Raw genomic sequence first — 22,478 nt, 5'->3', positions numbered from 1 at the left:
CTCTTCATTTGGTATGTAAAGAGAAAATGAATGAAAACAGACTGCATTTTAGTATCGTTAAGAGACTAATTACAATTAAAATTAAAGTGTTGCCATTATAAATTAGTGATCTTAAGGGGAAGCTTTGTCAAGTTTTATCTGAAGTTATACATATGTGGTAAGGGGACTAGGCAGCGGCGCATGTCTTGAAGTCGACGTTTTACTTTGCATATTTTATGTTAGTTAATTTTGTCTCATTTACATATTATACACAGCCTTTCGCTAAAAGTCAATTGGGAAGGGCTCACGCTTACTTGTGACCCTATTAAGACATGCAATTTTGAAAATAAATTCATTTATACATTATCATCAGTGGCGTCAATAGAAATACCTTTTGTTTCTGGTGATGCGAATGGCACTTCCTCCAGATTGAGCAAGAAGAGTATGGACAGACTCTATCCTCATCTCATCAATTGCTGAAATGTGAAATAAGATCATAAAAAATGTCAAGCAGCTTCCATCCTTCATAAACATGCAATTATAAGGTGTGCTATTAGCAGTCGTTTCTTTCAAAAGCGTTAGCATCCATTTATTTATTCAAAGTATCATTTTTGTTTTGCCTATGTTTGCTAATAGTAAATACATTTTTATTGAGGACAAACACAGTAGCAAATAAAAACATAGTTAAAGAAGAAAAAACGCTAAAAAAAAAAAAAAAAAAACTTTTTCCCAGGTGGCCTCGGGGGTTGGTGCTCTTTCATTCAAGTTGGCTGAACGCCCCTGCTCACTCTAATTCAGCCGACTGCAGCCTACTGACAACCGTCTGTTTAGCTCTCCTTCCAACGTTTCCATCTTCTTAAAGCTTTCACAGTCACAAAGCAATCTAAATTATGATTTTTAAGACCTTTTCCTGAAATCGTCGCTTACATTTGCGTCTTTGGAATGTCTGCGAGTACTCTGTGTGCTGCTCAATCAAGCGGCAGCTGGTCTCCGGCAAAGTCCTGCCCACTTGCTCCAAAAAAAAAAAAACCCAATCCGAGCACAGTATACTAAAACCTTGAATATTTTAGCCAATCAGCTCTCAGCTCCTTAACAGTCTATCCCTTCAACTTCCTAGCGGGAAGCGGAAGAGCTGCTGCATCGAGCCCCGAGTGAAAGGTAAACAAACCTTTAATTTGCAGTGTTTTCAACATTCTGCAACGATATTTAACAGCTGTTAAAATCTAGTACGTATTCGCTAGCCATTTAAAACCCTACATGTGATTTGAATTAATCGCGTTTGCCGAAACATGGGAAGCGTGCTCGATGCTGAGCTATGACGACAACTTGTTTGACAGCTGATCTGTGGTCCTTAACAAAACAATCTGCCCGCTGCAGTTTTAATACTGTGTGTTTTACAGTCACATGAAGATGAAACTCTCCCGTGCCGAATACAAGGAGATCGTGAGATGGACAGAGCAGCTGAGACCAACACGGCAGTGTATGAAGTTGTTGAAGGACAAATTTCCAAAGTAAGTCTGCAGCATGTGTTGTACAGTATCATTGCAGACACAGCGCACGGACTTCCGGTTCTATTACATACGTTGCTAGGCAACGATAGTGCGTGGGCTGATAATTATACTCAACTGTACATCTTATATAGCAAACATAATATTAACCATATTTGTTTGACACACAGTAATCGATTATTAAATGAATTGGTAACTGTTTCAACAGATGAGTAATCTTTTAAAGCTGTTGTTAAACTTGAAATTATCATAATTCTTAAATGTCACCCCCTCAATAATAGTTATTCAGATTTCTGTGGTCCTTGTTGTTTTACTTTTGTGTTTAACCAAAATAAGACAGGTGATTTTACTTTGGGGAAACAATGACCGAACCAGTGTCAATGAGTTGACGAGTAAAATGTAAGTCCCTCTGGTGTAATATTTCTACTCTACAAACTAAAGAATAATACTTGGTAAAGGAATGCTAAATGAGAAAAAATGGTTATGCAATTGTTTTGGTATGATTGAGCAATGAATTATTTGATTAATACAGTATATGGAACGATCTATCATTGTAAATTTACTCAATAATGACCGCTCCAGGAGTGGCAAAAAACAAACAAACAAACTAAATTTGTGTGCAGGAAGTAACATGTAGCCTGCCACTAACTCATTCTTATCTCAATATTGAAGTTATGTTTGCTGCAAATACTGTATTTGTATGAAAAACACACTTGTGGGACATAAATTGAACACAACGAGGTATCTGCTTGCATTCTTGTGCATAATGACAACCTGTGTGCTACTATGCATTAGAGCTGTAATCAGCTGCATCAGGCCGTAATGCTTCTCAAAGGGAATTAAATTTTTTTAAAAATTACAAACCTATAGTTGGCCTCACGCCTCTCAAAATGAAATCAGAAAAGGAACTTTGTACAGTATAACAGCACATATTGAATATCGTGTGATACTTTTTCATTTTCCACTGAGTTTCCACTAATTAATTTCTTAGTGATTCACCAATGTAAAAATTAGCAAGCGTGTTTTACCATGCAGCTCCTGCACCCCCACAAATCGAAGCGAGGGGTTAATGGTGGTGTTTGCCTTTCTCCTTGACACCAAGGGCCTTTTCTTTATTGAACGTAACACATGTAATCCCCCCAAGGCTACCGGAACACCACCGCTGCTGATCCCGCTGAGGTCACTTACAAAGTCGCATGCATTTGGAGCTTCCTATGCCTCCACTTGCCCTAATCACCAATCTAGAGGAAAAGTGGCTGGTCCCCAAAGTGGGATGCTGGGCAGCCTGAACTTGGCTTGAGTCCTGCGGTCAGCACGTTACTATGAAGAACTTAGAAAAAGAATTGCAAGGACACAATCATAATATGAAGGAATTAAGTACAGTATGTAAAAAAAAAACAAAACCTAACGTTACATCATTATATCATGAAAACAAAGTCTTAAATGAACGGGGCTTTCTCCGGAACGTCATGTGACATCACTGGAAACCTTGCTGCCAGACTTTCTATTTGGAGCCAAAAACTACAATAGGATGATTAGTAGAATATTTTCTGTACAAAAGTTAAATAATCCCATGAACAAAAATAGCAAAAATATGTGCATATCTTGCGGCTAAAACCGAAAAATGCTAACAAAATTTTAACATTGTGCACATGAATTAGGGAGATCTGGGGTGGGGGTTACACCAGTAAATTAATTGAAAAATATTTAGGGAGAAGAAAAAACCAACCACATGGTGCAGAACTTTGAGTGTGTGGGCTTCACAGGATATTTATTTAATTATGTATTTATTCATTCATTCATTTATGCAGATATGCTACATGTGTACCAAAAACATACATTTGTACTATTGCACCTTTAAAGTGTTTTAATTTGTAATCATTTAAATTATGTCGAATTAAGTATATTTTGGAGACACAAATTTCTATATCCTCTTTTTTGTCCTATAATGATGAGTTTCAAATTCCCTAATTCAAATTCTAACCTATTCTCATAAGTTTCCAACATTTTCTCAAAATGCTATTGTACATTTTAAATCTACAAGTACATACAGCCTTGCTTTCATACAAAAAAGCAGTTACTTTATTTCTATTACTTTTTTTTTAATACATATGCCTCCGGTAGTCTCCTAATCGTCTGGTTTCCTTAACCAAACAAAGGTCAACACACCATCTAGATGAAAGTGGTACTAGAGAGTGTAATAATTAAAGGAAAATACAGGAGCATTTTCATGCCAATAATTCTGGCCAATCTCAGCCTCCCTGAGTGCTGGCTCTTCTGTTTAGCCTTGCCGGCTATTGTTATTATTTCGTTCAGCATAAGCAATCCTGGTGAGACCCGTGCTTTTTAAAATGCCCGAATCTTCTCACTGGGCCTGACAAGCCGGCTCGGCAGCACTGTTTTCACAGCCTGCAGAATTATTCTGCTTGTCCAATCAGCTGAGCTGGACTCTGGAGGGTTAGTGATTGGACTGGCAGGAAATCAGGCTCTTAAGACATAACATATCGACTAGGCCATCCATCATCTCTTAGCATGCGCTTGGGTACGCCAGTCAGCGCCCCCCCCCCCCGTCCCCTTGGACTATGTGGGAGCCCTGCCACTACCGTAAATATTGGCTGGGGTGGCCGTGACTGCAGTATTGGAGCGTTAAAATATATATATTTTTGATTGGATAAAAATAGTGTGATAATCTTGCTACTTGAAAATTGTGTAAAAGCAAAAATAAAATGTCTTTTTGTGGGAGGAAACCTGGCAATATTCTTTTATAGGAACAACTTGATGTGTATGTGTATTTCATAAACCGAGTGTAATGGTGATGCACCCAATAAATAAGATGATGGGAGATGGCCCTGGCAGTTGTTTCAAGAGCTGGTAAATACCGTTTATCATTTTTAATATATATATATATATATATATATATATATAGGTATAGGTATTTATTCATTTTAAAGGGGACGCCAACCCCAAAATGTTCTCAAGTGTAATATGTTCTATGTAGCACCATTTATCTAAGCACATAATTCTGATTAATATTGCATTTGTGGAATATGAATTAAGGCGCAAAATCCACCCATTTTTATCCATCTCAGAGGGAAGCCATTTTGCTACCTGCTGTTGGCTGATAATGGTGTCACAGTTGCTCTGCGCTCCAGTAACAGCCAATCATGGCTCAGCTTGTAAACGACGCTTTACCAAACTCTAAAAAAAGGTGAGCCATGATTGGTTCTTACCTGATCGTTGGTTATTTGTGATGTCATTTTCCGGGGTCAGCTAGTCATAAAATGGCTGCCAACTGAGAGAATGAAAAACAACTGATCAGCACTGCTTAATTTATATTCCACAAATGTGATTTAGTCTACTGTTGTCGAGTGTGTTGTTTAAAAAAAAACAAACAAAAAAAAAACCTTTCCCTATATGGCTGGATCTAGTTTTGGAACTAAAAATGACTATTCTAATTTGAGCCACACACAAAAAAAAATCAATAAAAAGAAAATAAGCTCTCACTATATTGAGTTTTGTGATGTTTTTTATGTCGATTTTTCATACTGGAATTGCAAATTCTTTGAAATATTTGTTCAAATTCAAAATTTTCCGATTTCACCGTGGTTTGACTACAATAATGACGACAAAAACGCTAATACGAAACGGTGATTTTCATGAGTTTGGAATTCACGTAACGACGTCAAAGGGATACTAAACTTAATAAAGGGCCTATAACACAATAGCAATGAATAATTTATGGAGCCAGTGCTGTTTTAGCAAATGGGGGACGATTCAAACTTGGGACAAAGTGAAAGAGTCAATTTCAAGCTTATTTCCACGGGGGGCTCCGTCATTCTGCCTGCCCGACCGCGAGTCCAGTGGGAGGGGCTCGGGAGGGTCCAACAGACGGACTAAAAAGAGACCCCCTCATCTGTAACGGCCTGCATAACACAGATGTTGGGAGTCATCTGTCAGGCTGGCCACGCTTTCCGGGTCTGGCCCTGCTCCTGGAGAGTGTTGGGAGTTGAGGTTGCTGGTGGGTGGGGTGAAGCATTGGACATGGTGCTGTCACGTTCTTAGCCCAATTCACAATGGATATGCATGCTAATATCAACCCTGAATAATAATTATATCCCTTGAGCACCTCGCCTTTACAAGGACAGACATGTCACTTGAATTTGGAGTCAAAAACGTTTCATTTCCGGTATAGAGTTCTCTGAAGCGTCATTTATGTTAACTGAACTCTCGAAATGGTTTATTTCTTTAAATATGAGTATAAGTGGAATACTACAGGTTTGATTGCAAGAGCGGATCAGTGGGTGTTTTATTTTTTACGCAAAATCGATGATTGGTCCTAATGTCATACTTTGCCTTTCGTTTTATGAAATAAGACATTATAGCAAACACAATTCTGTTTATTGCAAGGGCATTCTGTGCTGTCATCAAAAATAATCAGGTTCCTCATACTGTATATACACGTGGATATTATTTTTCAAAATGTTTTCAATAACTTCAAATACTTTATTTTTTTGCTTGGGGGGGGGCTGTAGGGAATTCCCTCCTAATTTTCAGTGCAGTGAATGTTTATCCTTGTTTTGTGGAGAAATTATGAAGTTCAATTGTTATTACTGGTAATTTTCCCCATCTACATTAATTGAAGTAAACTAATCTTCTTATGTTGCCTACATGTGGGCTGGGCCAATCCCAATCCGCTGTGAATAGTTGTAGTTGACTGTATGGTAAATAAATAAGATTTTTAAATATTTGATTAAGTGGCCATACAAAAAAATGGAATGCGCACATATAAATGCTTCTATTGTACCACATAACAAATAAGGTCACAAACAATCGTTTTGTGCATGACATGTTGTTTTGTGCACAAAGTTTTTCTCACCTATAACCTCCCATCTCACTAGTTAGGTTGAGATTTTTGCCGTTTGGATCGTGACTCTAATTTTGATGTACAAATCTCGAATTTTGGTGTGTACCAAAAAATTAGTGGATATTTTTACCTAAAAGTTGTTAGCCAATAGAACAAGAGTCTTCCCTGAGTAAAAGAAGACATGGAAGAACTCTGGAAAATGTACTCCAATTGAACATTTTTTTTTTTTTTTTGACGAACGTTTTAATAGCCACTAAGATGCAAACGTGTTCCTCATATGCCATTATTTTCCTACACAAAAGGCTAAATTTTTGAAAAATCTTTCACAGTTGTTCTCAGGTTGAAGTGGCCTTTCCAAATTCACTGTACAGTTTTTATTTTTGTTTATGGAAGAAAAAAAACCTCATCATGTTTTATTCATTAAATTATAGGTGAATGTCCCAAATCCTGATCATGTAAAACAGGAATTTCCTTTGTAAGCCTCCTAATATTTTTAAATTTTTAAATAAATATATGATCACTACTAATTCAACTTAGATGACAAAATTCTTGATAATGAGTTTTTAAATCGGAGGCCACAAAAAATATGTCAATGTTTTTAAAATGCAATATGTCAATGTTTTTAAAATGGACTAAAACATGCAATTTTGGTGTTTTAATAAAAACACACAAGCGGTAGTAGAAATTGATCTTATTATCAATGACTGAGTGCCACTTTCAGTACTTTCATTCAACTCAGTGCATTTGATCTTTCTGTAAAGTTTGGTCAAGCTGTCAAGGAAGCAGACAGAAATTCTGACAAAACAAACGCACACTCCAGACAAAAGGCTTTGCGCATATTTGTATCAGAGAACATGTGGTGTCCTGCCCAAGTATCTGGAGTGCAGAAAGGTGGGGGACCAGTGTAGGGAGACGTGTGACATCAGTCCCATTAGGTCCTTCTCTTGCCACGCATTAGAATTGGAAATGATGGGCTGGTCTCTGAGGTCTTGCCCAACTTCCCCTGGGTCCAGAGAAAGGGGGGGGGGGGGGGGGGGGGGGAGGGGGGGGGGTTCATACACCCTTTGTCCCCTTAGGTATAAAAAGGGAAGGGGAGGTGAGTCCTCTCTGTCCTTTTGTGGTGTATTATGAATAGATATGGATGTAATGATCACACCCACTACCTATTTTTTCACTTATGTAAAACGCCATCCTGCCCATTCATCATATTTCTTCTTTAAAGGCAGTGCAGATATTTTCAAAGTTCAGTGTAAAAAAAAAAAAAAAAAAAAAACCTCCAATTCTCCCACTTTTTTGCCCCTCTTATCCTTTGCCAGAACACACAAAGGCACACGGCTCCCCAGCGAGGAGTTACCCCTCACGTTCTTTTCGAAACGGGCCCTAATGTGCCGTTTTCATTGGCACTGAGGCGGGCCGCAATATGGTGCGTTGGATCGCTTTGGGAATATGAATGTTGATTAAGCATGCGCTCAGCCTTTTGAAATTCGCCGAGAAGTGTCAGAATAATGGATGTTGAGCAAATGTCAAGCATTTGTTAATTTCTCTGTTATTGGTGGGGGTTTATCTAACGTGATCTTTGGAGGCAAAAGCAAAGGGCAGGCTTGTTGTGGCATGTGCCATTGATATGGTGATTTCCTGACTCCAGACACTTTGTTTTTGATGGTAATATCTCGGCTCAAGACGAAGCAGAGGGACTTGCTCATTGATTATTTATCGGGCCTCTAGTGTTTTTTGGTTAAAACATTGCTTTTTACACATCTATCTTTGACTTGTTGATTGATTTAAAAAAAACAAAAAGACTTATTCTCTTAGGATTTTTTCGCTGGAACAGAAGGCGTTATTAAAAGGGTACAAGTAAGAACATGTCAATAAAATCAGATAGATGAATGCCATGCAAAGACCTTTTTGTATGCACATTTTGCGTCCTCACCACATTTTCTTGATGCGACAAGCATATGGACTTAATGAGCTGGATTGCACCAGAATTTATTATGATTCTGTTTGATAAGTAATGCACTTAATAGAAAACAAATCTTTTGGGGTTATTTTTGGAACAGAATTTTTTTAAGGATTAAAAATTGATTTTTTTTCCCCCTTTTTCCAAATGTATCTCAGTGAGCTCCCCAGAAATTCACCTAATCAAATTTGAACCTTGCCTACTTTTCAAAAGTAGCATTTTTTTCTCCAATCCATTTGATATCTTTATTATTTTTCATGTAGAAGTGATTACATTAAAAACAAATTTTGCCTCTCGCTGTCAATTGAAAATGGCATTGCATTTGATCAGGGCTCAATTGACAACCAATCAATGCTCAGCTTGTCAATGTCACATGATCAAACCCAGAAAACATGTGAGCCATGATTGGTTGTTTGCTGACCTTAGTGTTCATGTGATGTCATTTTCAATCAACAACAAGTCGTGAGACGTTTTTAAAGATATTTATTGTACATGGAAAAAACTATTACAAATTAACTGCGGACACAATTTAAAGTTTTTACTGCTGAAAACTAAATAAGCGTCCCTTTTAATATTGTTGTCGCTTTAACTATATTGTAAGGAGAAGTCAGGCTATTTTCAAGCAGGAACATGCAAATTACAATGAGGTAACCCATAGCAACAACAATGGTGTCATGCTGTAGCTTCTTGTAATGGGGAAAAAATGCCAGTAGAAACACGAAACTTGGCACCGGAGAAAGCCTAACAAGCTAATTCTGCTCACCGGAAGGGTGAAAGAATGAATGAAAGGCAAGAATGGGGGGAGCAACGTCAAACAATGAGAATCTGTGCTGAGTTTACAACTTTGCGTCAGACTGAAGAATTCATGAATAATAGATGCAATCAATTACTTGATTAGGAAGCGCGGGAATGACGACTTCCTCTTCATATCAGGGATGTTGTCCAAGTACATTCGATAGATTACTTTTCGTCTCATTGAGCAAAAAACACAGAGGTAAGCAGCTTGACGGTTGTTCGCCTAGTAACAGTTTATTAGGACACGTTTTAGGGTAGAAACTGCCTTTGTGAGTTATTGCATCAAATAACATGTACAGGAAATACATGTTGATTAAAATAGCCTTTCAAACCATAATCAGGGCATTCGCATTATGGGCGTTTTATAGCCGAGAAGCAGGACTTTTAGGACCGGTTTTCATAAATATTAACTGGCAAAGTCGAGAAAAGGTTGTTGCCTGGGTCATTTGTTTTCATGGCCGTACCGCTATGGTTGAAATCAGTCCACAAAATTGCTTTTGTTTTTGTTTATTTGCATTTAAAAGAAATATGTGAATACAAAATGTTTAGCGTTCAATCAGACCCATTATGTAATCATCAAAATAGTAACAATAGTTACTGATTATTCTGTTGGTAATTTCCTCTGTAATTTCATTCATCAGATTTAAAAAAAAACTTGTTTTGATTTTTAACCCCTTTATTAAAAGCATAACATTCTTTTTTTGTTTTAATATAATCTGTTTGCTTGTTTTGTCTTATGACAGAAAAACAGTAAAAATGTTGATCATTGTTTTCCAAAGTAACGCCAGAAGTTTGCAAAAATCCAAATGTCTTGTTTTGAATCGGTAGCATAATAGTCTACTTTCTTAGAGGACTAAAGAAATCGGATGTTTCCTGTCAAGAGGTTGAAATTCCGAATACTTAGACAATTTTAAGTCTTTAAATAATTTCGATATTAAAGTAATTATTGATTGATTATTGATTAGTTGTCGATTTAAATGTTGCAACACGAGCTAGAACGTAACAAAATCACAGGCAAACACCTTTGCAGATCACATCAATTGTTTAGTTTGTTTTCATTGCTTTAAGATCCACTTAATCAACAATTGATTACAATTCCTGGCTGTCATTTTATTGATTAATCGATGAGAATGCCTAACCCAAGTTTCATGTCATGAGACCTCCACAGATGAACAGGTTTTTAATGTTGGAATTTAATGCTGGTTGTCTGCACTGTCACACATATAAGCAAGGAACTCTCAATTTATTTATTTATTTTTTTTCCCCCAGCGATATGCCAGTGAACGATCATGAGTATTCAACTCCGAATACCAAGTACTTTTACTACTGGTACTTATGGTTCATCGAATTTCCTCCAAAAAATTGTGAAATTTATGGCAATTTTTGATTCTCCTAATTTGTAGTTTCCTGTTTGTGATCGTTAAACTGCTTTCGGAAAGCTACCAATACAATTATGGGCTGCTATCGTGAATGTCAATACCTTGAAATAAAGCTATGTATCGGTCCAAATACCGATACTTGGTATTGGTACTCGCCCATTCCTAATCTGAATTTGTTAATGAACTGAAATGCATGTTATCATAATTAAACTATAAAGAAGACATTTAAAATATTTCCACATGTGATGCATGTGCAAGTACTTTTGTTTCCGTCCCGTCTCAAACGCTTCCACATTTGAATTGTACTTTTAAAAGAAAAAAAAATGGTTGTTTTGGAAATGCTGTGCTCAGAAACAGATGTTAGTATTTTGCCTATCAGCATGGGTAATTAGCAGCATTTGCATATCTAGCTGTCAACACTTAGGGGACTAAATGTTTTCAAGTTTTACGTTTAGCGGTTCTTGCAAGGCATCAGTCAACATCAAGTACAATAATAGTCCGTAAAAGTAAACAATCTTTTCTTTCTTCATCCCCTCATCATCAATGATGAAAAATAAATCATGTTCATGTTCTGTATCGAAATCCGACAGTTCCATGCCCCGAAGTGTCTCACCATGCAACACTCTCATGCATGGAGATCCACCAAATGCTAAGCACCGCCACAGCATATGATACCAATGTCATTAGCCAGGTGGCTTTCATTACCTAAATTACCGCTATTGTTTATAATTAATTATTTGTCAATTGGCGTTGGAGAATTTAATTGATATTCTTAAATCCCCCAAGTGCATATGGGGGAAATAAAATCTACAATCCTGCACGTCAAACTTGAATTTTTCACTTTCCCAAGCAGTGGAAAGCTAAACTTAACCGAGCCTAAAGCACAAACCAGGAGAATGACAAACTGGTACGGGCTAATTATTTTTAATCTCATCGTCTGCGTGACTATTTTGGGCGTCAGTGCATATTACTGCCCCCATCTCATGTTGTCGGGAAAGATAATGAGGTTGAAATGGAACAATTCCTCAATCGCTCTAGTGTTTCCTAGCCTTCTGTTTTTTCGTGTTCTAAATGATATCTAAGAAGTCGAGCATGGGGAATGGGCGGGGGGCTCAAGTTCAATCTTTGTTCTAACAAAGTCTATTATAAAATGCTTAATGTCCGTTTTTTTTGACTGATTATAAAAACCAAGAAACTTGCTTTTAATGGGTATCTGGATAGATGAAGATTTGCTCCTACCCAGTAGGTATAGAGGTGCATACCATATCGGAGAATTTTTATGAGTCACCCTCTGATACCCAATAGTGGTATCCCCAGATCTTACCTCAAAAATTAATGGACTCTTTTATAGGTACTGTGTATTTTCTCCATATGTTGTCAATAGTGCAACCTCAGGTGTAGCATTGTATCACAGGATAAGTAGGTGCATTAGTTAAGCTGGAATTGCTACTGCCAGGCAGGCTTGCTCCCAGATGGAGGGTTGCTCATTGCACCGCTTTTTAATATCTAGCTAGCATGTAGTTCCCAGAGGAGACCAACTTACCGATACATTAATTTTGAACTAACTCACATCTAATGTACTGCACTGTGAATGGGAAAAGCCGTACGGCACTGTTAAATCGACCCTGTTAACAGAGAAGTCAACCCCCAAATCTTTTTTGCAATGTTATGGTCGACGTCAGTGTATGGTTCTCACATGGGTACGCGAAGTTGTATCAGAAAAATAATATTTATTGCATTTTTAAGGCGATGACAGTATAACAGTGTTTCTCAACTATATTTTGCCAGGCCCCCCCTAGAAAAGAGAAAACTTTTTGCGCCCACCCCAGTCGATGCACTGACTATAAATAAGATTATTATTGTTGAAAATTGTTTAAGTATACCTACACATGTATCCTTTTTAACATTAACAACCGAAAAACACAATATAAATCAACTTTCAACAACTGTTTATTATTTTTATCGTGTTTATATGAGTTACAGCTTAGTCTGAAACAGAAAAAAAGAAGCAAGTGTACCAAACTGCCTGAAACTAAAAGAAAATGATGAAAATTATGACTTTATTGAAATTACATTCCACATGACAAAAACAAAGCCTTTTTCCTGGGGTCATCCACGCTATCACCTCACGCCCCCCCCCAGGGGGGCCCGCCCCACTGTTTGAGAAGCACTGGTATAACAGTACATTTTTATTTTCAAATTTAGAACAAATTATTTTAATGACAATGCAACTTATTGGCAACCCTTTGCAAAATGTTGGAAGTTGCACGTTTTCATCAGTGTCATTAATTACTGACAAAATATGAACTTTTTGCGGTTGAAAATGGCAAAATATTTAGTATCTCAGTAATTTATATTCTGCAAACGCAATATTAATCACAATGCCGTTTTTAGACTGGTGAAGTAAATAAAATATAAAGTATTTGGGTTGACCTCTCCTGCTCTTAATTTGGGTCCACATCTCGGCTCGCTCATCTTTACATAATACCCTATTTCATTAATATATTCTCAAAACTGAACATAAAGAGCGTCTGTTTGTTGCCCTTGTTTTCTCCAGTTTTGATAAAAGCTCAAAACGGCCCGACCCAAGAAATAAAAACAAAAGCTCCAAAAGATCTTAGGGTTTTCGAAGCAGATCTATTTTTTTAGATATTAAGAGCAGTTTATGTCCCTTTTAAAGTTAACAGCGTATAGATTTAGCAATTAGACTGTAATCATGCTCATTATGGAGTAATCCATTTAAAACCTAACAGATGTCTGTTCCAGCAGGGGGATCGTGACGGTCCCATGCCAACCATAAGGCTGTAATGTTGTTGAAATGCTCAGGTGCAAGGTTGAAGTGTGGAAGACATTTTTTTCCACCCCTCCCTTAAGTGTCCACATGTTGACAGTTGACCATTTAATGCCCCCCTCCTTAATTGCGGCCGCCCCCTTCGTCCCCAAGCATCATTGTAAATTAATGCTGAAGCATCAGTGGGTTTTTTTGTTTTGTTTTTTTGTTGTTTTTTTTTCTTGTATGTGTGTGATGTCCTCTGAGTTTCTCTCCTTTTGTCTTTTGCTTGAAAGTGTTTCACTTTATTTTTGGAGACTAACCTTGCGGGTGATGGCATTCACCTCTATGATGAGTTATCGCGGTTGGAATTTGCAGTTTATTTGTGTCCTGCGACTGAAATCAAGGTGACTTGAGCTTTCATCCATCTACGCTTTTGCACTGTTTTAAATGTGAATAGTTGGATAAAATAAAGCGTGTTCCTCTGGCTTGACGCACAATGAAAGACATGACCGAATGAAACTTTACAGTAAATGTCAAGCAGTGCAGTGCAGGGTTGTGCAACTAGTTTGCCCGTCAGAAATTAGTTTAGGTTTGATTTTTACATTTTTAGCATATCACAATCTCACCGACGTAACGACCAATCAAGAAGATTGTGATATACAAAAATGTCATTTTGCAAGTACTAAGTAAAAAGCCATCGTGTGTTTTCTAATAAGTCTGAACTGAATTGTATGAATTATTTTTATGTATACTAGAGGTTTAACGACACTTTTAATCTGAAAACTGACTCTGGTTTGTAATGTAGGAGTTACTCAAATCAAAGTAAAATTGTTTAAATATAAATTGGAGCTGCAACTAACAGTTATTTTAATAATCAATTTTTGACTGTTTTGTCTATCGATTATTCGAAATTGTTTTCAATCCCAAAATAAGATAATTGTGGGTATCTTGTTCTGATTCGCTGAAGGTACTGCTGCTAATCAGTCTTCCTTCATGAAGGACTGAAGATTCTGGTTCAAATATATCAAGATATGTATCAAACCAGCTTTTGTGATTTAATGTATGTATAGTGACATACAAAATCCATTGCATCATAATCAAACATAACACATCAAACTGAATCACATCATTTGAGTCAAAAATGGAACTGTTATTGAATAGTATCATCTCTCATTTATCAAATCGGTTATTGCTGAGATTCAAACCCTGAAAATACCACAAAGTGAGTTGAGAAAACCTCAGTTATACCATGCTATTTCAGTGGTTGACTGTTCTCGTGTGACTTAAGAAAATGTTATAAATATTTTATGATGGCAGCACCTTAGAATGTATTATTTCAATGTACGTTATATCCCACGGGAAATTATTACAAATATGAACAAATCAGAGGTCAAGTAGGTTTGTGTTCAACCGCTGATGTCTTCCCTCGCTTTTATTAGTTTGAACAACATTCCCGTCTTTTCCTATGACACAATGTGGTGTAATGTTCCGTACAATCGGAAGGATATTAAAGGCAGTCCCTCTTGCTGCTGCTCGTTTCCCCACGTTGGTTTCTTTGCCAGGTGTTTGACATTGACCGGGGGCCGGGGATGAATGTAGCTTATGGCAACCTTTTTGGAATGAACGCACTCCTGGGAGCCACTGTGCTTCCTGCAGTGCGAGTTTCCATTTTCAAAGCCCCTCCAGTTGCCGAGGGGGGGCTGATGGGTGTGTAGGGGCTTCGCTCTTTGAGTCCGACATGCCATTCAGAAAAGGAAGGCCATATCGTGACTATTTGACGATTCAAATAAATACATATTGTCTGAATACCGCCCCCTCAATCCCCTAAAATTCCACTACATGAATCAAAATACTGCGCCGGTATGTACGAAAATGGCCGAAAGAACTCTTCAGTCAAGCTCCCGGTGTCTTCTCTGTCAGAGGTGATCATCTGGAACAACTTTGCCACACTTGTTTTCATGTTCTTTTAGATTACAGGGCATCTGGCCCGAGCTTTGATGCCTGCCGCCCTACACCCCACCATCCTCTCTTCCTTTGTCAATGCGCGCAATGCTTTCTGGTAATTAACTTTGTCCTTCTTTTATTTGTTCCAGTCACTCGCAGTCCACACTTCTGAGCATCTTCTCCCTGGAGTACCAGGTTAGAACTTTTCTTCCTTTGTGAGCCCTGACAGGTGCCTAATTGAATGATGAATGTCCCTTTATTTCTTTGTAATTGAACTGCCAGCTCTCTGATTGGTTTGGAAGATGCCCCTCAAACTCCCCCACCCCCCAATCACCTGCACCTTGCCAACATACACTCGTTTATTTCACCGCCTCCTCTTCCTCACATCAACGCCACTTGCCTGCCCGAGCCTCGGTGGATGGCTGCCAAGCCTCCCCATCCATCTGTCTAATAACATCTAGCCTCTGCTTATTTGGTGGACCTGTAATAAATTATGCTAAACCATTATTATTCTGACAATAATAATTTCCCCGTCTAGTGCGGCTGCGTGTGCTAAATGTTTGCTGACTCGCACTGTCACTGCCGCTTTCCACGCTTGACAGCCGATGATGATAAATGGCCACCGCCGCCAGTGGCAGAAGGCAGCACGGGCAGAAAATGGAGTCATTTATCATCTGCCTGACAGGTGTCAGTCACCAAGGCTGTCTCGGTGGAATTACGTTTTTTTTTTTTCTTGTGTAGCAGTTTTTAAATAAGTTGTTTTTAAACAATGCTCTTCCTCTCTTAACCCTTGTCCTGCTCCTCAGCAAGGAGATTGAATGGAAATGTCAGCTCGAGGAACATGGCAATAGCGTGATTCTTCGATCAAAAAAAAAAAAAGGAGGTTATAGGTGGGGGCTCTACAAGGGTGCGTTACTTATTGAAAATAAATCACTGTGACCTAAAATCCCTTGTGCTCATTCATCTGAGTACGAGGGATGCCAAAGCTAAATATGTCAGGCTTTATTTTATTCATTTGGATGGGGGAAAACTTAAATCCTTCACTTTGTGACAAATTAAATGGTGTGTGAATTAACGTCCCCTTGGAAGTAGCAGTAGTGATTTTTCCGCTGAAGTTGTATATTGGTCAGTAAAGCTTCCAAAGTCAATTTGTTATGATTCCAAAGGATTTTCTTTTTCCTTCAGTGGAAATGTATAGAATTTACCCCAGGGTCACCCTTTTGTTTTTTTGTTTTTTCAACCATCCAAGGATTATCTTATCTTATCCATCCATTTTCTAGAGCCGCTTACCCTCGCAAGGGTCACAGGCTTGCTGATGCCCATCCCAGCTGGCTTCCGGCAGTAGGCGGGGGACACCCCGAACTGATTGCCAATCAATCGCAGGGCACGCAGATGAGACGAACAAGCATTCAAGCACCCAAGCACACCTAAGGACAATTTAGTATGTCAAATACACCTAGAGAAGCCATGCAGGCTCGGGGAGAACATGCAAACTCTACATAGGAAGGCTGGAGCGAGGTGGATTTGAACTCGGGTCGCTTTAACTGTGACGCGGCCGTGCTATTCACTGCACCTTTCTTTGTTTTTTTAGCGCCCTAAAGTGACAATCGAAATGATGAGTGAGAACAACACTGTGTCGTTTACTCACACTCCGGGAGCATATGATTATCAAGTATTAGATTGTTGTTGTGATCCTGCTTCTGGGGGGGAAATTCAAAATAAAAGCTTACTATGGTAGTTTGTGGCATACATTATTTGTTATGATACAGATTGTTTTGAAGCAGTGGCTGGCGTTTTTTTCGTTTGGCTATTTTATGATAATGCGGTAGCTTGACATTCTCCTATGTATTTTCCTGCAATATATTGAAGTAATTACATGTAGTAGTTTCATTGGGTTGCTCAACACTGTAATATAGTAGTAGTAATAGTAGCAGCTTTGCAACTGGTTTCCAATGACATTCTTCTCTCATTCTTACAACAGAAGCGAACCAAAAGGACAATCTCGAGGCACCATGCACCCGATGTCATTGAAAGTCACTACCAAAGGTACATTTGTGCTCTGCTTTATGTCATTGCCACCGGCATTGGCCACTGGAAAGAGGTTGCGTTCATGTGGCACTCGGGAGTCAATCCAGACTGCTGTTGATTCCATATTAATTGTAATGCACTGAAATTAGTCAGAAAAACAGATGTATATTTTTAGGAGGGGCTTGCCAAACCGTGTAATGTAAATGAATACCCTTCTAACATTGTCAGTCAAAATGGAGGATGAATTGGATCAACTCTTGACTGTCCATCAGTTTGACGCGGAGTTTAAAAAAAACAAAACAACAACACTCATAGTGATGTATAAATATGTAAATAATTGTCTGATCAAAGGACAGTTTTTCTTGTAGCTGGGGCGGGAAAATCCGCTTTTTGGGCGCCAGGGGTTAACGAAGCGCCGTATTCATGTCTGGCTTTGGGGGGAAATTTGAAGCCCTCGGAGCCGTGCTGCTTCAACCGCAGCCTGCCATATGCCAACCAGGGCAAAGTCATCAGGGACATTAGCATGTCTCGGCTAGCCTGCGCCGCTCCCCTCTCCTGTCTGCCTCCGATTTGTTGTCAAGTCTTTTGTTCTTCTTTTGTTGTAATGAAGGTATCTGAGCGAGGCCACCGCACATCCCTCCGCTCCTGTCTTGCTGGAGTTGGCCAATGAGGTAATGGTTTAACCTCCACCCCCCCCCCTCCCCACCTCCCCCTCTCCTTCATTGATGTCCTTTTGTATCAATGCTCATATAGAGCTTGGCAGCGGTTTTTGATTTTCTCTCTTGTCTGTTAGTCATTATGAAAATTGCTGAAATGGCGGGGTCCATTATCAATTATTTAATGTAATTAGCTCTCACCTCCATCAAGCAGATGTGAAAATACTTTGTTGTGTTTTATCGTGCAATTTTCCCCAAATTGCGAAGGCCCGGGCAAAGTGCAAACTGCAGACAGGTGAGGAGCGAAGGGTCAGCCGTTAATTCCTCCTTCTATCACTTCATTGCTTGTTTGATTTGACATGATGTCGCAGGTTGTGTGTTAGTTTAACTCCGGCGTATTCGCTTTATCTAAACAATGTCACATGTAAAAAATATATACTCAATTTCAATTGACCAAGGAGATGGTGTGCTGTTGTGGAGAAATGCTATTTCGCCAAAACGTAAAGATGGATGCACACAACATTGTGGAGTTATGATATTACAGAATAAAGATGCCATCTTCAGAAAACATGATAGTTAAATGATAATTCAATCTGTTGTGTCCTATTGTTGACAAAAATGAGACTGAATGTGATGTCACAAAATAAAAAACTATGCTAAAAGGTCTTTTAGGTTTCATTGTAAAAAAGCAAAAAAAGAAAGAAAACTTGATAAATGCTGGCCACGTGACAATGACCCTAATTATATCTGTAATGCCATACTGTTGACAAATAAACATGGGATTAAATCTCTTCAAAATAAAACCATGCTAAATTGTCAAAAATGCTTGTCATATGGTGATAATACTGTAATGCCACAAATAGGTCCTGTAAATTTTCTTTTTTATTTATAGACAGTAAAATTTAAATCTTGATACACTCTTTTCTGACTAATATAGCTAAGATATTGACTCGCGACTGCATCGGAAGATCCTCAAAATTAGGTGACTCAGACTGGTGCAAAAAAAATGTGTTCAGGACATTTTTTTTCATTCCCCTCTTTATGACATTTTCCCAGATATGTGACAAAACAACTGTCATGACCCTTAGGGGTTGGCTGTATTTGTGTTGTTTTGCCTCCATCTGCTGCTGTTTTTAGGTAATTGCACTTATTTACTATTGTCGTCTAACTGCTTCCATGCAACGCGTAACTACAATGCTCGTCTGCTATTGGCCGGCGTCTCTTCACGGAGATGGAGGTCTGCTATTGGTCGGCCTCACTTGTTTAAAAATGGCGGAGCGGTAAAGCTTTGTTCGATTGTGAGTGGTTACAAAACCGTATTTATAGTGCATTTTACTACTTAATTCAAAGTTGAAAAAGTTAGCCATGGGTCCCAAGATTGCTAGTGATGTTAAAGAGAGAAGTAAGTAGATGATTTATATGGAAACGATGCTGGAGATAACCCTTATTAGGGAATATGGGCATAACAAGCGCCACTCAAAGGTAATTAAATCCTTTCTATATTTTTTATTCATGACGTTTTCTGATTGTATACATGTATATTATATATACGTAGCACTTACTATATTATTTTGGTACCAATTTTTAATATGTATGTCTAATTTTTATATTTTTACCCGGGGTCCTAAACGCATTAGCTATTTAACATAGGTTTGGATTGCCCGTCATACGACCAATTCGCCTTACGACCCCAACCGCGGAACGGATTAATGTCGCAACACGGGGGCCCACTGTATATGAGTTACGAAGCCAGATGTCAATTTCTTTTATTTATTTGTCATTTCTGCACATCGCCCTCCTGTCACTTCAGCCTTAGTTTGCCCATTTAAATGCACATCAGAAATTTTATTGCGTCCTTAGACCAGTCAACGGCACTGGAGTGTTTCTTAATCTAAAATCAGAGGAGCTCACATGCATCAGTGGCGCCTCAAAGCCAACTGTCATTATTCATTCCCCATTTAATTGACACAAGGTTTTTTCTTCCTCTTTTTAAAGGACTGATTCCAGCTCAGAGATAACTGTCTATGAACCATTTAACTGTCATTTTAATATGCTACTTAACATTTAAACCAAGCACTCATGCTCTCTCAGACCACTAATTGATGTAGTTTCATTCCTTTATGAGACAATATATCTCCAATGGCCAGAAATGATTAACAATGATGAAAACTGCTACCGGACCCTTTTCGCCCCTAGATGTCCCCCGTGAATATTGCTGTTTTATGCCCAATATAGGCTTTTTATGTAAAGGTCAGTTAAACATAAAGGCTTTAAGAATAGACGCCGATACGGCCGAGTCTTGACTCACCAACGCCTTGGAGCTTGCTCCGCCAAAATAATCAAGGAGGATTATTCCTCAAATGATGCACAGCTGCCATTTTATTCAGCCTGCATTTGGAAAGCTTTAGGCTCTTTAGCGATATTGCTCACTTCATTTCTGTACGTTCTCTACTCGTTGTTTTTTTTGTCCAAATCATCCAGTAGGGTTTTTGTCAAAGATGGGCTTTCATTTGGATGAATGTTGACTGTGTTGTGCACTAGGGCGAGGATTTACAATAAACTGCTATGCTAGCAATTAGCTGTCAACTTTTTGTGAACACCAGAAATAGATTTGAATTTTGAATGGTGTTTTGGTACTGAAGCAATGAGCGAGCATGTAGAGTGTGACGTTAGCTTCTTTCGCTAGCTGGCCAAACACGTTTTGGGGAATAATTATAGGTGTGGTTATGCTTTACATGATATTTTTGTTTGGTTTTTATTTGTACTTTTATAATTGGGTCAGTTCTGAAAACTGTTAATTTGGTAACAAAATTGTTTCCTGTTTGGTTAAGGCTAAGTGTGTCAGAAAATACAAAAATTTGGGATGGACCAAGTGTCATGGAACAATTTTGAACAACAATCAAGTGTTGTTTTTTTTCTTTTTCAGACAGTGAAATAAAATTAAAATATTAAAATCTTATCATTTGTAAGAGATAGAACCTCTTAGAAATGTTAAGATTTTAAAGTTTTTATGTTTGAACAATAAAATATTTAGGTATTTTCACTGTCTAATAAAGAAAACAACAGTTGATGGAACAATATTGCCTGACTGTTCCATGTTTTTTTTTTTTTTTTGCTTTGGAAAGTCATCATGCACTTGTTTCACCCCTAAAAAAAAAAAAAAAAAAAAAAAAAAAAAACATACTGTGATTGTGAAAGCGGCACCATGCATGAGTTCCGACTTAATAATAGAAACAAAATGATGATTAATATGAAAATTTTGGTGACGCCACAACCTGAACTAATCAGGGGTTGGTGACTTTACCATTTTTCATCCGTAATCTCCAACTCTTCCACTATTCACAGATAATTTGTCTTCTCTTTCTACCCAGAAGTGAAAATGGAGAGCAGGCTAATAAGCTAAGAGAAAGAGCCAGGGTGAGACAAAGAAAAGCAAAAAAGAAGTAAAAGGAAAATCTGATTGCGACACTCTTTATTGAGTGTCCTTTATTTTGCCGCTTTCCTAATGTCATACTACGATGACGCTAACAAATGCATTTGACATTAAGAGCAAAAACTTTTGTAAATAGTCAACAAGATGAGCTGAAAGGCTTTTTAGGTCCCTATTATGAAAACAAGATTCGAATATTGAATTATTTTTAGCTTGGCCCAAGTCTTCAAACAAAGGCTTAATTTGCTCTTAAGCAAAAAGGTTTCGTAATGACTTAATGCGTCTTCTTGTTGTTGCTTGAGTTAATTGAATTAAATAGTTTCAAAGACAAATAGTGTCTAGCACTTCATTTCTGATTTTACTAAAAACAATCGTGGATAGCGTGCACCCAACTAATTTAATATTACATCTGTCAAGTGCATTTGATTGTTTGTCAGCTGCAAAAGCTCCATAACGAATGTATACACCACAAAATTTTGTAGGACTACGAATAAAAGCTAAATCAATTTCAATATGCAGTATCTTTACAATAAAATCGATTTGATGTGTTTCGTCAAAGGATTTGTTGCACTTGGATATTTATTTTCGTCACAAAATGATTTTCCGTTCAAATCGTTTTTTTTTTCTTAATTATTATTACACTTTTAGTATTTGCTACTAACACCTCTTCAATAGGTGATATGGCCAAAAAGTCAAAATTTTCTTCAACCTTTCTACTGTAGACATTTTAATCCATTCTAATCAAAGAATTATACCCATCAAATATTTAAATATCTGATTTATTTACAAAAAAAATCTTGTGGAAAATATTCATCAAAAAATGCTATAAATACTCATTTAAAATTTTGATTTAAGTCGTGATTGTTGGTTACGTGAGTACATGATGTAATTTTAAAGTAAAAAAATATTTTTTCAAAGTATTAATTGTGTGTGAAACACATTTTAGCTATAAAATTAATTATAGCCTAAATTTAATTATTTTTACTGCTAAAAATGATTAAATACGTTTTTTTTTTCCTTTTTAAATGATAATTTAGTTGTTAGTACCTATTGTAAACCACCCATCCAGCATTCTGCCACCTTTGATATTTTTCAAATCTTATTACCAAACAGTTCGCTCCCAAACTTATTCCAATCACCGCCATTACATGTTTCTTGCTTGTCT

The 22,478-nt window shown here is 37.8% G+C and overlaps 1 protein-coding gene across 3 annotated transcripts in view; it reads left to right on the top strand.

Annotated features, from left to right (window-relative positions):
- Nucleotides 1–22,478, top strand: part of cdin1 (CDAN1 interacting nuclease 1) — a 93,280-nt gene that overhangs the window by 16,003 nt on the left and 54,799 nt on the right. For 2 of the 3 annotated variants that reach the window (XM_088432354.1, XM_088432352.1), the window contains exons 4-7: nt 1,380–1,490; nt 15,349–15,394; nt 17,181–17,245; nt 17,838–17,898. In XM_088432354.1, coding sequence (XP_088288480.1) covers nt 1,384–1,490; nt 15,349–15,394; nt 17,181–17,245; nt 17,838–17,898 — 279 coding nt within the window. In that variant the 5' untranslated portion in view covers nt 1,380–1,383. Of the gene's footprint in view, nt 1–1,082; nt 1,138–1,379; nt 1,491–15,348; nt 15,395–17,180; nt 17,246–17,837; nt 17,899–22,478 lie in introns of those variants that run through there. The other variant, XM_088432353.1, reaches the window with a different exon arrangement.

The sequence above is a fragment of the Hippichthys cyanospilos genome, chromosome 14 (assembly GCF_059441005.1).
Source record: "Hippichthys cyanospilos isolate Australia breed blue-spotted pipefish chromosome 14, RoL_Hcya_1.0, whole genome shotgun sequence".
Lineage (NCBI taxonomy): Eukaryota > Metazoa > Chordata > Actinopteri > Syngnathiformes > Syngnathidae > Hippichthys > Hippichthys cyanospilos.
Note: the sequence above shows the minus strand (reverse complement) of the source record. Positions and strands in the feature narration are given on the sequence as shown.